The sequence below is a fragment of the Camelina sativa genome, chromosome 3, assembly GCF_030686135.1.
Source record: "Camelina sativa cultivar CO46 ecotype springtype chromosome 3, ASM3068613v1".
Taxonomy (NCBI): Eukaryota; Viridiplantae; Streptophyta; class Magnoliopsida; order Brassicales; family Brassicaceae; genus Camelina; species Camelina sativa.
Window position 1 is genome coordinate 7,731,056 of NC_141882.1, and position 15,364 is coordinate 7,746,419.

The 15,364-nt window shown below is 44.6% G+C and overlaps 2 protein-coding genes across 3 annotated transcripts; both read left to right on the plus strand.

The window, feature by feature from the left end:
* Positions 1-4,018: 4,018 nt before the first annotated feature.
* Positions 4,019-7,160, plus strand: LOC104776021 (cysteine-rich receptor-like protein kinase 1). 2 transcript variants are annotated; one of them, XM_087508647.1, is made up of 6 exons: positions 4,019-5,492; positions 5,591-5,737; positions 5,828-6,148; positions 6,230-6,464; positions 6,572-6,716; positions 6,822-7,160. In XM_087508647.1, exons 1-6 carry the CDS (start codon positions 4,745-4,747, stop codon positions 7,074-7,076), a joined length of 1,851 nt encoding a protein of 616 aa, XP_087364773.1. In that variant the 5' UTR covers positions 4,019-4,744; the 3' UTR covers positions 7,077-7,160. The 2 variants fall into 2 exon arrangements, with proteins under 2 accessions (XP_087364773.1, XP_087364772.1); XM_087508646.1 differs by having other exon boundaries at positions 4,595-5,510.
* Positions 7,161-8,731: 1,571 nt separating this feature from the next.
* Positions 8,732-11,072, plus strand: LOC109133385 (uncharacterized). Its single transcript, XM_087507204.1, has one exon. It carries the CDS (start codon positions 9,096-9,098, stop codon positions 11,070-11,072), a length of 1,977 nt encoding a protein of 658 aa, XP_087363330.1. The 5' UTR covers positions 8,732-9,095.
* The last annotated feature ends 4,292 nt before the right edge of the window (positions 11,073-15,364 follow it).

Below are 15,364 nucleotides of genomic sequence, written 5' to 3' on the forward strand. Positions count from 1 at the left end.
TGGGGATTACGGTATTTGAAGAATAAGAAAGATTGTACAGAAAATGGATGATGAAAAATGGTATACACATATGAAATAGAGAAATCGATTCGTTTTGTAATGAACCAAGAGAATTTGCAATATTTCTGATTAGGTTTTCCTAAAAACCACTCTCGCAATATTTTGATTCACTTACCTTAGTAATCTCATGCATTGTATTTTGGTTACAATTTACAAGTGATGAGATGAGTTAGTAATCTCATTGCAAACTATACAAAGAAATTACAAATTTGCTTATACTATTAATCTTGTCGGTGAACTACTTTACTCTTCTTACTTGAAATGCAAATAGATACATTGTTCCGGTTTATTTCTGGTTTATTTTAGTAACATACCATGCACTTATCTGCTGACACATATCATTGGCTGAATTGATAATGTTTTTTTTTGTACAACCTGAAAAAATAGGCTTTACCAAAATCTCATATCTCTATCCATCAAAACAATTTCTCAAAAACCTCTCAATGGTATAAAGACAATATTAGTTTTAATGAAGGTTGTTAAAAATTAAATATAATTAAAATAGTAAGTGTACTAAAAACACAATAGCTCAGTGGTTGCAAGTTCCATGCACGTGCGCGCGCCCAGGGTTTCAATTCCTCGCATGGGTTTCACTACTTGTCCTATTACCGACGGTGGGCTCTTCTTCTTCTTCGAAATCTCTCCTGAATTGTCAACCTTTATTAGATCATCAACACCACCTTGTAAACCCTAGTCGCCGCCACGTTGATCTCCTCAGAGCTATGCCTTCCGTCTATGATCTCATTACCCACGACAAGCTTTGGGTCCTTTCTTCCTCCTCCGCTGAGAGAAAATGCTCCGGTTCGGCTGGTCAAGTCTACTGAGCTGCAATTCAAGCTGGTATTGATAAGCTTGCTGATGCTGTTGGTCTCACTCTTGGTCCTAGGGGTATTACCAATATCTCTTCACTTTCAACCTCTACCTCTCAATGTGTCTGTACAAATTTTTGCTCTCTTTTGCCGTATCTTGGTGTCTTCATTTGTTATCTTAAGGGAGAAAACGTTGTGGTGGATTAATTTGGTAGCTTCCATCTCTGCTGGAAATGAAGAGCTTAAAGGAACAATGATTGTTGATAAAGTTGGATGTGATGGTAGTTTGTCCATTGAATCATCATATCCTCTTTTGAGACCATGGTCGAGTAGAAGCGATAATGGAGGTCTGTGTTTAATTTACTGCTCCATTCTAATTTGACCCAATGGCTAACTTTGATATCTTTCGTTGACCTACAGAATGACAGAAGTTACATATCTCCCCTCGTTTTGTAAAAACCATGAGTGATTACTAGATGAGATTGAAAATGCTAGGGTGCTTATCAAAAGACATCATCCCCATTTTTGAGAAGGCCACTCAGCTTCGAGCTCCATTATTGATTATTGCAGAGGATGTTACAGGTGAGGCCTTACCAACCCTTGTTGTGGAAAATCTCTGTGATTTCCTCAATGTTGGCGCCGTTTAAAGCTCCAGGATTTGGAGAAAAAAGGAAGGCTATTATGCTTCAGGATATCGCTATGTGGAATTTGATTCGGTTGAGTTTTCTTATCTTCTCTTTCTTCTGGTCTGAACTGACTATCTTTTTTGTATGTTGTTTTCCAGGAGCTGAGTACCAAGCTAGTGACATAGGCTTGCTGGTCAAAACAAAATACTAATCAATTGGGTATTACCAAGGTCACAGTTAGCCAAAGATTCTTACCAAGGAAGAATTACAAGCTTAAGAAAAAAGTATTCAAGAAGGATTGTGTGTATGACTCAGAGAAGCTTGCTAAGAGAGTGGCTAAACTATGGTGGTGTTGCTGTCAGTAAAGTCGAGCAGCAACTGAAACGGACTCCCTGTCGGCGATGCGGGAAACATGACTTTAGCGAATGGGAGCTCCGGTTGCGGGTGCAACGGGATGAATGATACATATGAGAATGAGAGAATCTGTTGGAAGCTGGACTATTGATCCCACAAAAGTGACGAGGTGTGCGCTTCAGAATGCTGCTTCGGTTGCGGGAATGGTACTGACCCTCTCAGGCCAGTGTTTCCAGTTGGCGACAAACCGAAACCTAGGCTCCTCTTCAGAGGCTCATGGTGTAATGATTAATGAATGAAACACACAACATTTGATCTTCTTAGCATATAGTTGTGGGAAATGAGTGGTTAGTTGTTTGGTAACGGTGACGAGGAATAATTATCTTAGAGGAAATTTTACAAATCTCTTTAAAAATATTTGTATTCATGTTTAGAAAATATTATTCAAAACTGTTATATAGTTTAGTTAGTTCGATATCCCATCCCTTAAATCTTTGAAACTTATTCGGACGTAAACCATAATTAATGTATATCATCATTTTGACTAAAATTTATATAGCCACATTAAATAGTGATTTATAATACATGTTACCGTATGTCTCAAGTTAATAGCAACAGTAGTAATCCTAATCCAATATGTAAATTAGCCGTTTTAATTATTAGTTTTTTATATAAAAAAAAGAAAAAATAACTGATAACGAACCCTATATAAACCGGTAGTGGCTGTTAAAGAGAGACTCCCGAGTTCTCTGAAAGTGGACGAAGAAGTTTCTTGAAATCCAGAAACGAGAACTCTGAGATTCTTCTGTGCCGATGATGGAGACGAACAAGTGTATCGGATGTGGTTCCAACACCAATCTGGGGTTAATCAACTGCAGGCACGAGAGTGTTTGCTTGAAATGTGCCAAACCAATGGCGGAAAGGAAAGAACAGTGTCGCGTTTGTGGAGTTGCAGTCACCATTCTGCATAAGGTAATCTTTTGACGATCGATTTGTCATATATTTCTTTCTTCCCAAGATCGAATCTAACAAAAGTCCATGCCATGCCAACGTCGCAAATCAGGAATTTGCTGTTCGTCTTTGCTCGGCCGACGATAAGAAAAAGTACTTCGCTGGTTCATTCAAGAATGGTGCTCCGGATCTCGCAAACGACCATCAATGGTCTCTGGTTAAACAATCCCAATCTTCTGATGCTAATGCGGAGGTGCTGAATAAGGATCCGTGGATCTTGGAGAATCAAGAAGGCATCAAGTACAAAGGAAATCTTGTTGGCAAAGCGAAACGCTTTTTCTTGCAGGAGGAGGATGATGGTTCTTCTGTGCTTATTCCGTGTGATAATTGGTATGGACGACGAAGATGATCGATGCTTCTTCTTTCTTTCTTTTCTTGGGATGATGATAAAAGAAAAGTAAGCTAAGTAGTGTACTTGGAGTGACATTCTCGCTTTTCTTGGTACATTTGACAGGTTTGGGTTTGATCGAGTTCCTCCTCCCGGTACTCAGCGGCTGACGACTGAACAAGCAGAGCAGATAATGGACAAAAAGCGTAACCGAATTGAAGAGACGATTCAGAAACGCAATAAGCGCATGAGGACGACGGGCAAGGTCATAAAGCCAACAACATCCACATCCACATCCACATCCACCGGTGAAACAGTTGAGAAAGGTACGTACGTAAAACCCTGTTTCAATGAATCTGTTTCGTTCCTCTCTTCAAAATTTTCTCTCTACTTTAACGGGGACATATGTCTTGCTGTAGGAGAGCCCTGGGATCACGACGCAAGATTCTCGGATGACGATGTTGGCAGCGATAGTGAAGAAAGTATTTCTGTTCCAAGTGCAATCAAGGTAAAATTAATTAACTACTGTTTCTCTCTCTCTCCCCTAATGCTAAAAATGATTTAGTTCGTACGTAATTAGAGAAAAATAAAGAAGCCTGAGCTGAGCATGCATGCATGGGTGTGTGGATATATATAGGAGTTTGAAGAGAAAGACAATGAGCCTTACCTTAGCAATGCTGGAAGAGACCTGAAGAACATACTCCGAAAGTATGATGATGGATCTGATAAAGATGATGGAAAAGGAAGCGGGAGTACTGGAGGAGCCAGTACTAGTACTTGACAGAGGATATAGAATACATAAATGGAGCCGAGGAGACTACTGGAGAGTAATAGCTAGTGATATATAGATAAATTTTCTTTTGGTTTTCTTTTCTTCTTCTTCTTCTTCTCTTCTGATTTGGTCAATGAGATTATGACGACACATCATTGATTCTATCTCAATTGACGATGATGTCTTTGTTCTGCTTTTGGAATTCTTGTGTGTAGTACATAAACACATAGAGCATAGAGTCTCAATAATCCAAAGTTTTTTTTTTGTTTTTTTGTTTTTGGCATAGATTTTAGTTTTATTCTCATTCTATTGCATCATTTAGATAATGCAAAATTTGGATTCTCTTAATAATCGGAATGTGTCATTACAAAATTAGAAGTCACATTCGGAGAAGAGAGTTAGTTCAAAAGATGTCTAAATTAAGTAAAGCAAAACGGCAAAGCTCAAAGAGATGCAAAATCTCTGTCAATTTTCTCGGATTCCCAAAACAGAGTTTTTCTTTTTCTTTTCAATCTGTCAAAAAAAAAGCTCACAATGAACTTGAATTACAGAGATATTGACTCGTCTTCCTCGATTCACGACAAAAGTATCTATTTTACCTTTTTGTCCACCCACCCGCCGCCGTTGTGGAGAGAGAGAGACACACGGCGGGGTTGGAGTGGCTAGGGAAGAAGAAGAAGAAGCTGAGAATTTGAATCATCGATGTTATACTCTATCAGAAACTGCAGAGTTGCATATGGGAGCAGTTCTTCACGATTCATGATCACGCGCCGGTCGGTTCCTGATGCAAATTTGTGCGTCGATCGCTCAATTCCTCACATGGGTTTCACTACTTGTACTATTACCGACGGTGGGCTCTTCTTCTTCTTCGAAATCTCTCCTCAATTGTCAACCTTTATTAGATCATCAACACCACCTTGTAAACCCTAGTCGCGGCCACGTTGATCTCCTCAGAGCTATGTCTTCCGTCTATGATCTCATTACCCACGACAAGCTTTGGGTCCTTTCTTCCTCCTCCACCGATGTATCTCCACCCATCTATGTCTTTCTACAGTGCCGCGAAGATCTCTCTGTTTCCCATTGTCGCCGTTGCTTCCACGAGAGCAGAGTGGAGCTCGAGAGAAAGTGCTCCGGTTCGGCTGGTCGAGTCTACAGTGATGAATGCTTCTTACGGTTTGATGATCGAGATTTCTCTGAGGAATTTGTTGATCCTAGGTTCGATCGAGCCAAATGTGACGTAACAGAGTCTGGGTTTGGAACGTTTTGGAAATATCTTGATGATGCTTTGGTTAATGTGACCTTAAAGGCTGTGAAGAATGGAGGGTTTGGTGCAGCTTCTGTGATTAGAGACGTGGCAGTGTATGCCTTGGCTCAGTGTTGGCAGACACTTGATGAGAATTCGTGTCGAGAGTGTTTGGTTAATGCTAGATCGAGCTTGAGAGATTGTGACGGACATGAAGCTACAGCTTTCTTTACAGGATGTTACTTGAAGTATTCCACACACAAGTTCTTTGATCATGCTGCAGAGCTTGGTATGGAACATAATGATTGTTGGACACTTCTTTATCTACAACTTTGGTAATAGAGACTCTTCTTCACCCATCGAACCTTTTGTCTCTTTCTTGTGCAGATCATAGAAACTTTATAAGGTCATCGTTTTTTCCAAATTTGAGTGATCATGATGTTACGAAATTAGCAATTGCTGCGATTTCGTTGTCTATTCTTACTTCTCTTGGTGCCTTTATCAGTTACAGACGGTTTTCAAGGAAAAGAAAAGGTAAAAATTGGGAGTCTACAATGTCTTATAGCACCATAGCTATCTATGAGGTTCCTTGTTTCGTTGATTCATGATCTTCTTTTTGTTTAGCTCAAGTTCCATCGTGTTCAAATTTCAAATACGAGATGCTTGAGAAGGCGACAGAGTCTTTCCATGACTCTATGAAACTAGGCCAAGGAGGGGCTGGTTCTGTGTACAAAGGGATTCTTCCAGATGGCAGAATCGTTGCAGTCAAAAAGCTCTTCTTCAACACACGTGAATGGGCGGATCAATTCTTTAACGAAGTGAATTTGATCAGCAGAGTTCAACACAAGAACCTTGTGATACTACTTGGTTGCAGCATTGAAGGTCCCAAAAGTCTTCTTGTCTATGAATATGTTCATAATAGAAGCCTTGATCAAATCCTTTTCAGTAAGTTGTAACATCTTCTCTATAAACTAACCCATTTGTCAAATCCATCATGTTAGCTAACTTATGTTATTTGAATTGCAGTGAAGAATACGGTCCATATCTTGAGCTGGAAGCAACGGTTTAACATCATTATAGGAATATCAGAAGGTCTAGAATACCTTCACAGAGGATCTGAAGTAAAAATCATCCATAGAGACATCAAAACCAGCAATATTCTCCTTGATCGAAACCTAAGTCCCAAAATAGCGGATTTTGGACTCGTACGTTCCATGGGTACTGACAAAACCCAAACCAATACTGGCATTGCTGGAACACTGTAAGTGTGTGTGTACTTCTTGATCAATTCTTCTTTTAACAACATTGCGTTTCAGAAAACTAGAGTATAAAGTTTTCTAATTTGATGTTGTTCTTTGGAACTTGTAGTGGTTATTTGGCACCTGAATATCTTATCAAAGGCCAATTAACAGAGAAAGCTGACGTATACGCATTCGGAGTTCTCATAATCGAGATAGCAACTGGCAAGAAAAACAACGCATTCACGCAAGGAACTAGCTCGGTTTTATACTCTGTAAGTAAGCTTTGTTTCCCATGTTAAGTCGCGGATATAAGACACGCTCACAATTTTACATTTTAACACTACTGTAATGGTTTCGTCTTGACTGGTTGAGAATAGGTATGGGAACATTTTAAAGCAAACACATTAGAACGCTCGATTGATCCTCGGTTGAAAGAGAAGGTCACAGAGGAAGAGGCCTTGAAGGTTCTTCAAATCGGATTGTTGTGTGTTCAATCATCAGTAGAATTAAGACCTTCGATGTCTGAGATAGTCTATATGTTAAAGAACAAAGATTGTAAATTTGATTGTCCGAAACAGCCTCCGTTCTTGAGTGCCAGTGTTCTAATGCCAGATGAGGAGACTAGAGTCTGATATTATCAATCAGTTTCTTAGGATTTTTAATAATTTTTGTGCTAACAAATATTATGGAATAATGATGACAATTTTTTTTCTTTAGTACTACAATTAGTTAATTATTACTCCTTCTGTTTTTTATTACTTGTCATTGTCATGAAATATTTTTTTGTTTTAGATTACTTGTCATTCACATTTACCAATGTAACTTTTACAATAAAGTTCTAAATATAACCCTATTAAACTAACATAATAAATAAAATAATAGATTATTTGTGAGATTAAACTTGTTAATTTATACATAATTTTTTAATTTACGTGAAATTCTCTAGAACGACAAGTAAATAAAACAGGAGGGAGTAGTATTGTTTTAGAAACTGGCTCTGTCGCATCTCTTATTTGTTTGGCGCAACGTTGGCGTTTTGTTATCGGATCATTCACCTCTAAGTTCATTGAGGTCCAACAAAAACGAGATTCTCCGAGGAACTCATCATTACCAACCCGATTGGTCAACAACATTTGACTTCCATAATACTGTGGACCTGTGGTAAAAGTTGATCAACATTTATGTTACACGTGTCGTGTGGACATCACGCATATTTGTCTTGGTTTATTTTTCCAAAAACAAAAATATGATACCTTTATAAACTAAATTAGTTGCATCATATTCATATATATTTAACATACTTTCTTTTTTCTTTTTTTTGTTATACTTGTGAATAATAAACTTTGAAATCTATCCACTTAAATATGTTTTCGGTTTTTTTAACTGAATTTGAATTTTGAATACTGTTGGACATGGGCTGCGCCCCAATATGCCACTCGGCCCAACAAGACGAATTCCGTGATTCTGGCCCGACCAAAACAGATGCAAGTCATTAATAATCCGTAAAGGGCAATCTCGGGAATTCACGATGGGAACCCTAGAAAACTCTCGGTCTACAGTCCACTATATAAAGAAACAGTACTTACTGGAGAAAGAGGGAGGACTCGCATACAATACCCTGAGAGCAATACTTTGCGTCTAAAGACTCTTGTTATTCTCTGTATAATTTTCTGTTAGCTTCCGAGCTCGTCGTGACTCACTCGTGAACTGACGAGCACGATCTTGACTCGTTTTAGTGACGACCTCGCATTCCTATCGTTAATAAAGAGCAAACTTCACTCTTTCCCTCTAAAATCGATATTTACTTAGTGTTGTGCAATCCCCAGTACAAACAATTGGCGCCCACCGTGGGGCAAGAGTAGAACACTTCTTTTTGACGAATCAATACCGACGGTCCTCACTTCCTCGAAATTTCAAGATTCATGACGAACCCTAGCGACGAGCTCAACGAAGCAACGGAGCAACCGACGGCGCAACTAACGGAGCAGCGATGGGGGCGAACGAGAGCACGAACCGTACCACCTCTACCTTCTTCAACCATCTCAGCCGAAGGCCCCTTGCCGAGCGCGACACCTCCGCCAGCGCCCGACGCGCCCTTCGAGCCTCTTACAACTGCTGCAGCCGGACCCGGACCTGTCACCGACCAGCTGGTAACCGACGCCACCGCTCTCCTCAGCGCCGCCCTCACATGCACTGCCGCTCACCCCAGCGCCACTCTCCCCAATGCTTTGCCCATCCAGAGGAGCGGGCTCGACGACCTGATGCAAGTCATACTCGATCGACTCGACGGTCAGGAAGCGCGAACAAATGAACGGCTCGAAGCAATCGTGGCGGCACAAGAAGCATCGCAAAATCAAATAAGCAGGCTCCAGCAACGACGGAGCGAGCGCCGGAGCGAGAACGACCATGGCGAGCAGCATGCGAATCCACCGCCCCCTGCGCCGCTGTCCGTCGAAGAACGCTACGAAGGCCACAGACGCCGCCCAGCGTCTATAGACGTAGGATCCATCGATCGACGTAGCAGGCGGGAACCAGCTGACGAACACCAGGACCGTCAAGGCCAGCGGAGCCGAAGCCCACGGACTCCGACATTACCGGCCCGACAGTCTGAGGGAGACCTCAAGGATGAAACAATACGGCGCCTCGAGACGATGCTCCACGAGCTCTCCTCGAGAGTACATCGGGCGACGAGCTCCGCTCCCAATCTCGATCGAGTACTGGAGGAAGTCCAGCGCTCGCCATTTACAGCACGGATCTCCCGCGTTTGCATTCATTATGTGAACAAATTCAAGTTCGCCCCGTATAATGGATTGGATGATCCAAAACCGTTCTTAACTTCAATGAGTGTTGCGATTGGCCGAGCTCATTTCAGCGAGGAGGAGTACGAAGCTGGCTGCTGCCAGCTATTTGTTGAAAACTTGGCCCACGAGGCCTTAGGATGGTTCTCCCGACTCCCGCCGAACTCGATCGGAAGCTATCACGAGCTAACAACCGCTTTCCTACAACACCATTCCACGTTCGTGTTTCGAGGTGCCTGGAATGCCGACCTCTGGAACATGTTTCAACAAAGCAACGAGTCACTCCGGGAATTCATGGAGAGATTCAAAAGAATAGTCTCGAAACTCTCGATCGCCGACGACACAGCAATCTCAGCTCTCCGTAATGCTCTTACTCACGGTTCCCGATTTCGGGAAGACATCATCATCCACGAGCCCCTATCCCTGGACGACGCGTTACACCGCGCCAACAGGTACATCGAGCTGGACGAAGAAAGCGCATCGAGAGCGAACCGACCATTGCCAGAACCGCCAACCTCAAAGTCGGCCAAAGGAAAGGAAAAGGAACAGGACGAGCATCATGAGCCTCGTCAGCACTTCGACAAGGAATACGCTGATAAGCTGGAAAAAGCAAAGAAAGCTCAAGCGTTCGCTGTTAGCGATCAGGACCCCCAGGCGTCATCATCAAAACCCTGGAATAACAAATGGGTCCGGGACCCATCGGGTAAGGGTGGAAAGAAGTACTGCAACTACCATAAACGAGCAGGGCATACCACTGAAGAATGCCGCACCCTCCAGCAAATACTGCTGGATAAATTCAAGGGAGGCCACATTGACGTCGAACACGAGCGACGACTAATAACGGCCCACAGAGATAATCAATTTTTTAACCCTGAGGACGAGAACCCCAGTTGGCAGTACAGCACAGCTCCCGCGCCACAGCACATCACAAGGGCCCTACCCCTACCACCGCCCCCAGCACCAACCCTTAAAAGGAACCCCGAGCCGGTCGACGACCCAAATGCTCCAGCTCTGCGCCGAAGAATTAATATGATTATGGGCGGCCTAACGACTTGCCGAGACTCGGTGCGTTCCATCAAAGCTTATCGGCGGGGACTAGAAGTGAAGCGGGACTGGATGGCTCAAAGTACACCGCCGACTACAACCTATGAGTCGATCACATTCACAGAAGACGATGCGTCAGGCCTAGCTGGGCCGCACAACGACCCCCTCGTAGTCGAGATGACCATTGGTGAAAGCATAGTCACCAAAATCTTGATTGATACTGGCAGCTCGGTAAACGTCATTTTCAAAGACGTACTAATTCAGATGGAAGTAGACCTGCGAACGGCCGATCATGACGTCCAACCCCTCACAGGCTTTGACGGCGACACGGTTATGACAGTTGGTACGATCATGCTACCAGTCTACGTAGGCAGAACGATGCACTGCATCAATTTTGCCATCATCGATAAACCAATCGTCTACAACGTCATCCTGGGGACTCCATGGTTGCATAAGATGAAAGCTATGGCGTCGACGTACCATCAGTGCATAAAGTTTCCAACCTCAAGAGGAATATTTACGCTACGAGGAGACCTGTTGATCGCCAGAACTTGCTTCATCATCGAACGACAACAGTGCAGTGCCCGCACCTTCGCAATCTCAGACCCTGCCGAGCAGCCAGATGGTCGCGTCCGTCCCAACACCGAGCTAATCATCCAGGTAAACATCGACCCTTCCGACACGACTCGTTGCGTGGGAATCGGTGCCGACCTGCCGCAGACTATCAAGGACGAGCTCGTAAAGTTTCTGTCCCAAAACGTCGAAACCTTTGCATGGAGAGCATGAGCAGTATGACCGGAATCGATCCCACCATAACATGTCACGAACTCAATGTGGATCCAACGTTTAAACCGGTCAAGCAAAAGCGAAGAAAACTCGGGCTAGAGCGTACGGCCGCCGTTAACGAAGAGATCAAAAAACTACTCACGGCTGGGTCCATCAGAGAAGTCAAGTACCCCGACTGGTTAAGTAACCCAGTAGTTGTGAAGAAATAGAACGGTAAGTGGCGGGTGTGCGTCGATTTTACCGATCTTAACAAGTCATGCCCAAAAGACAGCTTTCCTCTACCAAGAATCGACCAACTGGTCGAAGCGACCGCGGGGAACGAGCTTCTATCGTTCATGGACGCGTACTCCGGGTACAACCAGATAATGATGCATAAAAACGATCAAGAAAAGACGGCCTTTATCACCGATCAAGGCACTTACTGCGTCGGAAGGCTCGAAGGGCTCGAAGAGCAGTTGTAAGAGGCTCGAAGGAAGAAGGTGCTGAAGAATGCTGGTGCGACCTACCAACGCCTTGTCAACCGGATGTTTGCCGACCAGCTCGGCCGAACAATGGAAGTGTACATCGATGATATGCTGGTGAAATCAACTCACGCTGCCGACCACGTTTCACATCTCGCTAAGTGCTTTGAAGTTCTCAACCGATATAACATGAAGCTGAATCCAGCTAAGTGCTTGTTTGGCGTAACTTCTGGAGAGTTCCTAGGATACCTCGTCACCAAGAGGGGTATCGAAGCTAACCCGAAACAGATTTCGGCGCTTACCAACCTACCATCTCCAAGAAATACTCGAGAAGTTAAACGACTTACTGGGCGAATCGCCGCCCTCAATCGATTTATCTCACGATCTACCGACAAGTGTCTACCGTTTTACCAGCTGCTTCGCAGCAACAAAAAGTTTGAGTGGGATGATAAGTGTGAGTCTGCCTTCCAGGAGCTCAAAAACTATCTCGCTACTCCTCCAGTCCTAGCTAAACCTGATCAGGGGGAAACGCTTTACCTATACATCGATGTCTCCAGCTCGGCGGTCAGCGGTGTACTCATTAAAGAGGACAGGGGAGATCAGAATACATCTCGGAATACATCTCGATGGTGCGCAGAGAAACGGCAGAGAAATGGTCGTTACACGTCGATGGTGCTTCCTCCCGACACGGCTCTGGGATCGGAATACATCTCGTTTCGCCGACAGGAGAAGTACTCGAACAGTCATTCCGGCTCGCCTTCACTGCCTCAAACAACGAGGCCGAGTATGAAGCCCTGATCGCAGGAATGAGATTGGCAGGTGGAATCGGGGTTAAGAAGTTACAAGTTTTTTGCGACTCGCAACTAGTAACTCACCAGTTCAGCGGCGATTACGAATGCAGGAATGACCGAATGGACGCTTACCTTAAGGTTGTCCAGGAACTGTCCGGCTCATTTGAGTCGTTTGAATTGACGAAAATCTCTCGTAGCGACAATGCTCCAGCTGACGCCCTGGCCGTCCTCGCTTCAACATCCGACCCCGACCTCCGTTGAATCATTCCTGTCGAGAGTATTGATCAGCCGAGCATCAATCTCCCAACGAACATCGATCCCATTGCTCAAGATTATAAAAAGAAAAAGGTTATGGAGGATGCGAGCATCGACATGCCATCCTCAAAGAAACAAAGAACAGGTGAGGGTCCTCCCGTGCTAACATTGCGTATCTCTGAACCATCGGCCGGTGCGCCATCGACTTCTGTTAGAAGCACGACCGAACAAGAATCCACCGAGCTGATATCCAACGAACAAATAGCCGAAGAATCAGAGTCCGCCGAACAAGAATCCACCGAGCTGATATCCAACGAACAAATAGCTGAAGAATCGGAATCCGCCGAACAAGGATCCACCGAACGAATTTCTGCCGAACGAGAAACAGGACAAGTATCTGCCGAGCACGAGTCCGTCAATCAAGGGCAGACCAGTTCCGAACCAAAAGAACGATCATATGACTGGCAAGCAGATATCCGTTCCTACATCACCGATGGCATTGCTCCGTCCGACAAATGGGAAGCTCGGCGCCTTCGGGCCCGCTGCGCACATTACACTCTCTTGGATGGTAACGTTTTTCGCTGGACTGCATCTGGCGCACTCTTGACCTGCGTCGGTCCCAAAGAAGTCGATGACGTAATGACAGAAGTCCACGAGGGTTCCGGTGGCAATCATTCTGGGGCTCGCGCGCTCGCAATGCGCATACGCAACAATGGTCATTATTGGCCTACCATGAACGATGATTGCGAGAAATTTGTCGCAAAGTGCGAAAAATGTCAGCGCCACGCTCCCATCATCCACGCGCCGACCGAGCTCCTAAGGACAACAACGCCGCCATGCCCTTTCATGTGGTGGGCAATGGATATCGTTGGACCACTCCCCGTTTCTCGTCAGAAGAAATACATCCTGATTATGACGGATTATTTCACTAAGTGGGTCGAAGCAGAAGCCTTTGCCAAAATCGAAACTGAGCAAGTCCAAAAGTTCGTATGGAAAAACATTATATGTCGACACGGACTCCCGTACGAGATCGTCACTGACAACGGCACGCAGTTTACCTCACTACAATTCGAAGGCTTTTGCGCGAAATGGAGAATTCGCCTGAGCAAGTCTACTCCTCGCTACCCGCAGGGAAATGGACAAGCCGAGGCGACCAACAAGCCAATCATTGACGGACTCAAAAAACGACTTGAGGATAAGAAAGGTCTCTGGGCTGACGAGCTCGATGGTGTCTTATGGTCGCACCGTACCTCCCCCCGCCGATCTACAGGACGGACCCCGTTCTCCCTTGCGTACGGAATGGAGGCACTTGCACCAGAGGAAATTAGCGTGCCAACCCTGCGACGCTCTATGCTCGTCCATAACCTTGTTCTGAACACAGAAATGATGCTCGATACTCTAGATACTCTCGAAGAGGAGCGCGGCAGAGCACTCACCCGAATCCAGAACTATCAGCAACAAGCGGCGAAGTTCTATAACAAGAAAGTCAGGCCTCGCCACTTCGATGAAGGTGATCTCGTCCTCAGGAAAGTCTTTGAAAACACTGCCGAGCTAAATGCCGGTAAAATGGGCGCCCACTGGGAAGGCCCATACCTGATCTCCAAGGTTGTCACTCCCGGCGTCTACGAGCTCCTCACCTTGGATGGCACCCCCATCCCCCGTTCATGGAATTCCGGAAACCTGAAACGTTATTACCACTAGAAGAGGAAGCATCGTCAAAAAAAAAAAAAAAAAAAACCGCTCGTACTACCAAGCACAACTTCTGTAATACGAACTACGAATGGCTTGATCCCTTTCTAAGGGTACGTAGGCAGCCCGTCAGAAGGCACAGCTATACCAAAAAAAAAAAAAGAAAAAAAAAAATAATAATAATAATAATAATAATAAAAATAAAAACAAAAGTTTGAAAACATTAAAACAAAAACGAGCTCTCTCGAACGAGTCCGTCTCAGCGAGATGTCCAGCTCTTACATCGACCCTCTGGCCAAGGGAACGATTTAAAACGCGTTCCTCATGGATGCAGCGGCGAAATAATCCGCACAAAATAAGCCGACCCAGATCGCATTCAGCTAGCAGGCGGTTAAGTTTGTATAAGCCGGGTTCTCACTCGCACTTTCTTGCCGACCTCGTGGCAAACACAGGGTAAGCCGGACACCAGGGCCGCACCTAAAAGGTATGACGAGCTCATCTCGATTACCACCCTAAACATTTGGTATTCGACACACGTAATAGGATAAGCCAAGAGACGTCTTGCACCGTAAAGTACAACTCGATACCAAAGATAGGAAAAGCGCAATTTTATTCCATAACCAAAGAGCGAACAAGTTCAAAATAACGATTAACAAAAGGCCACGCTCGGCATAGATTCAAAATAAAACAAGCAACATAAAGCCACGCTCGGCATAAGCATCGCGCACAGACGATCAATCAACTATCCCCAGATCAGCATTAGAGGGCACATCGAACTCGAGCTCATCGACCGTCTCCCGAAAAGTTCGGCAATCGGTACGCAAACCTTCCAACGTGTCCAGTGGAACGTCCACACCTCTAGCAGCCATGCTCTCAAGGTACGTGCAGATTCCTTCAGCACGGTTGCCCTCAACAAAGATATGGTCTGTGCACTCTAGCTGAATAATGTAACGACGCAATACGTCGATCCGAGTTCGGCAAGCATCGATCTCCGCATTACTTTCGAAAGGTCTAGTGTTAAGAGGTTCAAGATCACCCTCTTCGAGATCGGGAATCTCCACTGCAATCATTGCCGCTTCACGACGAGAACGCTCCT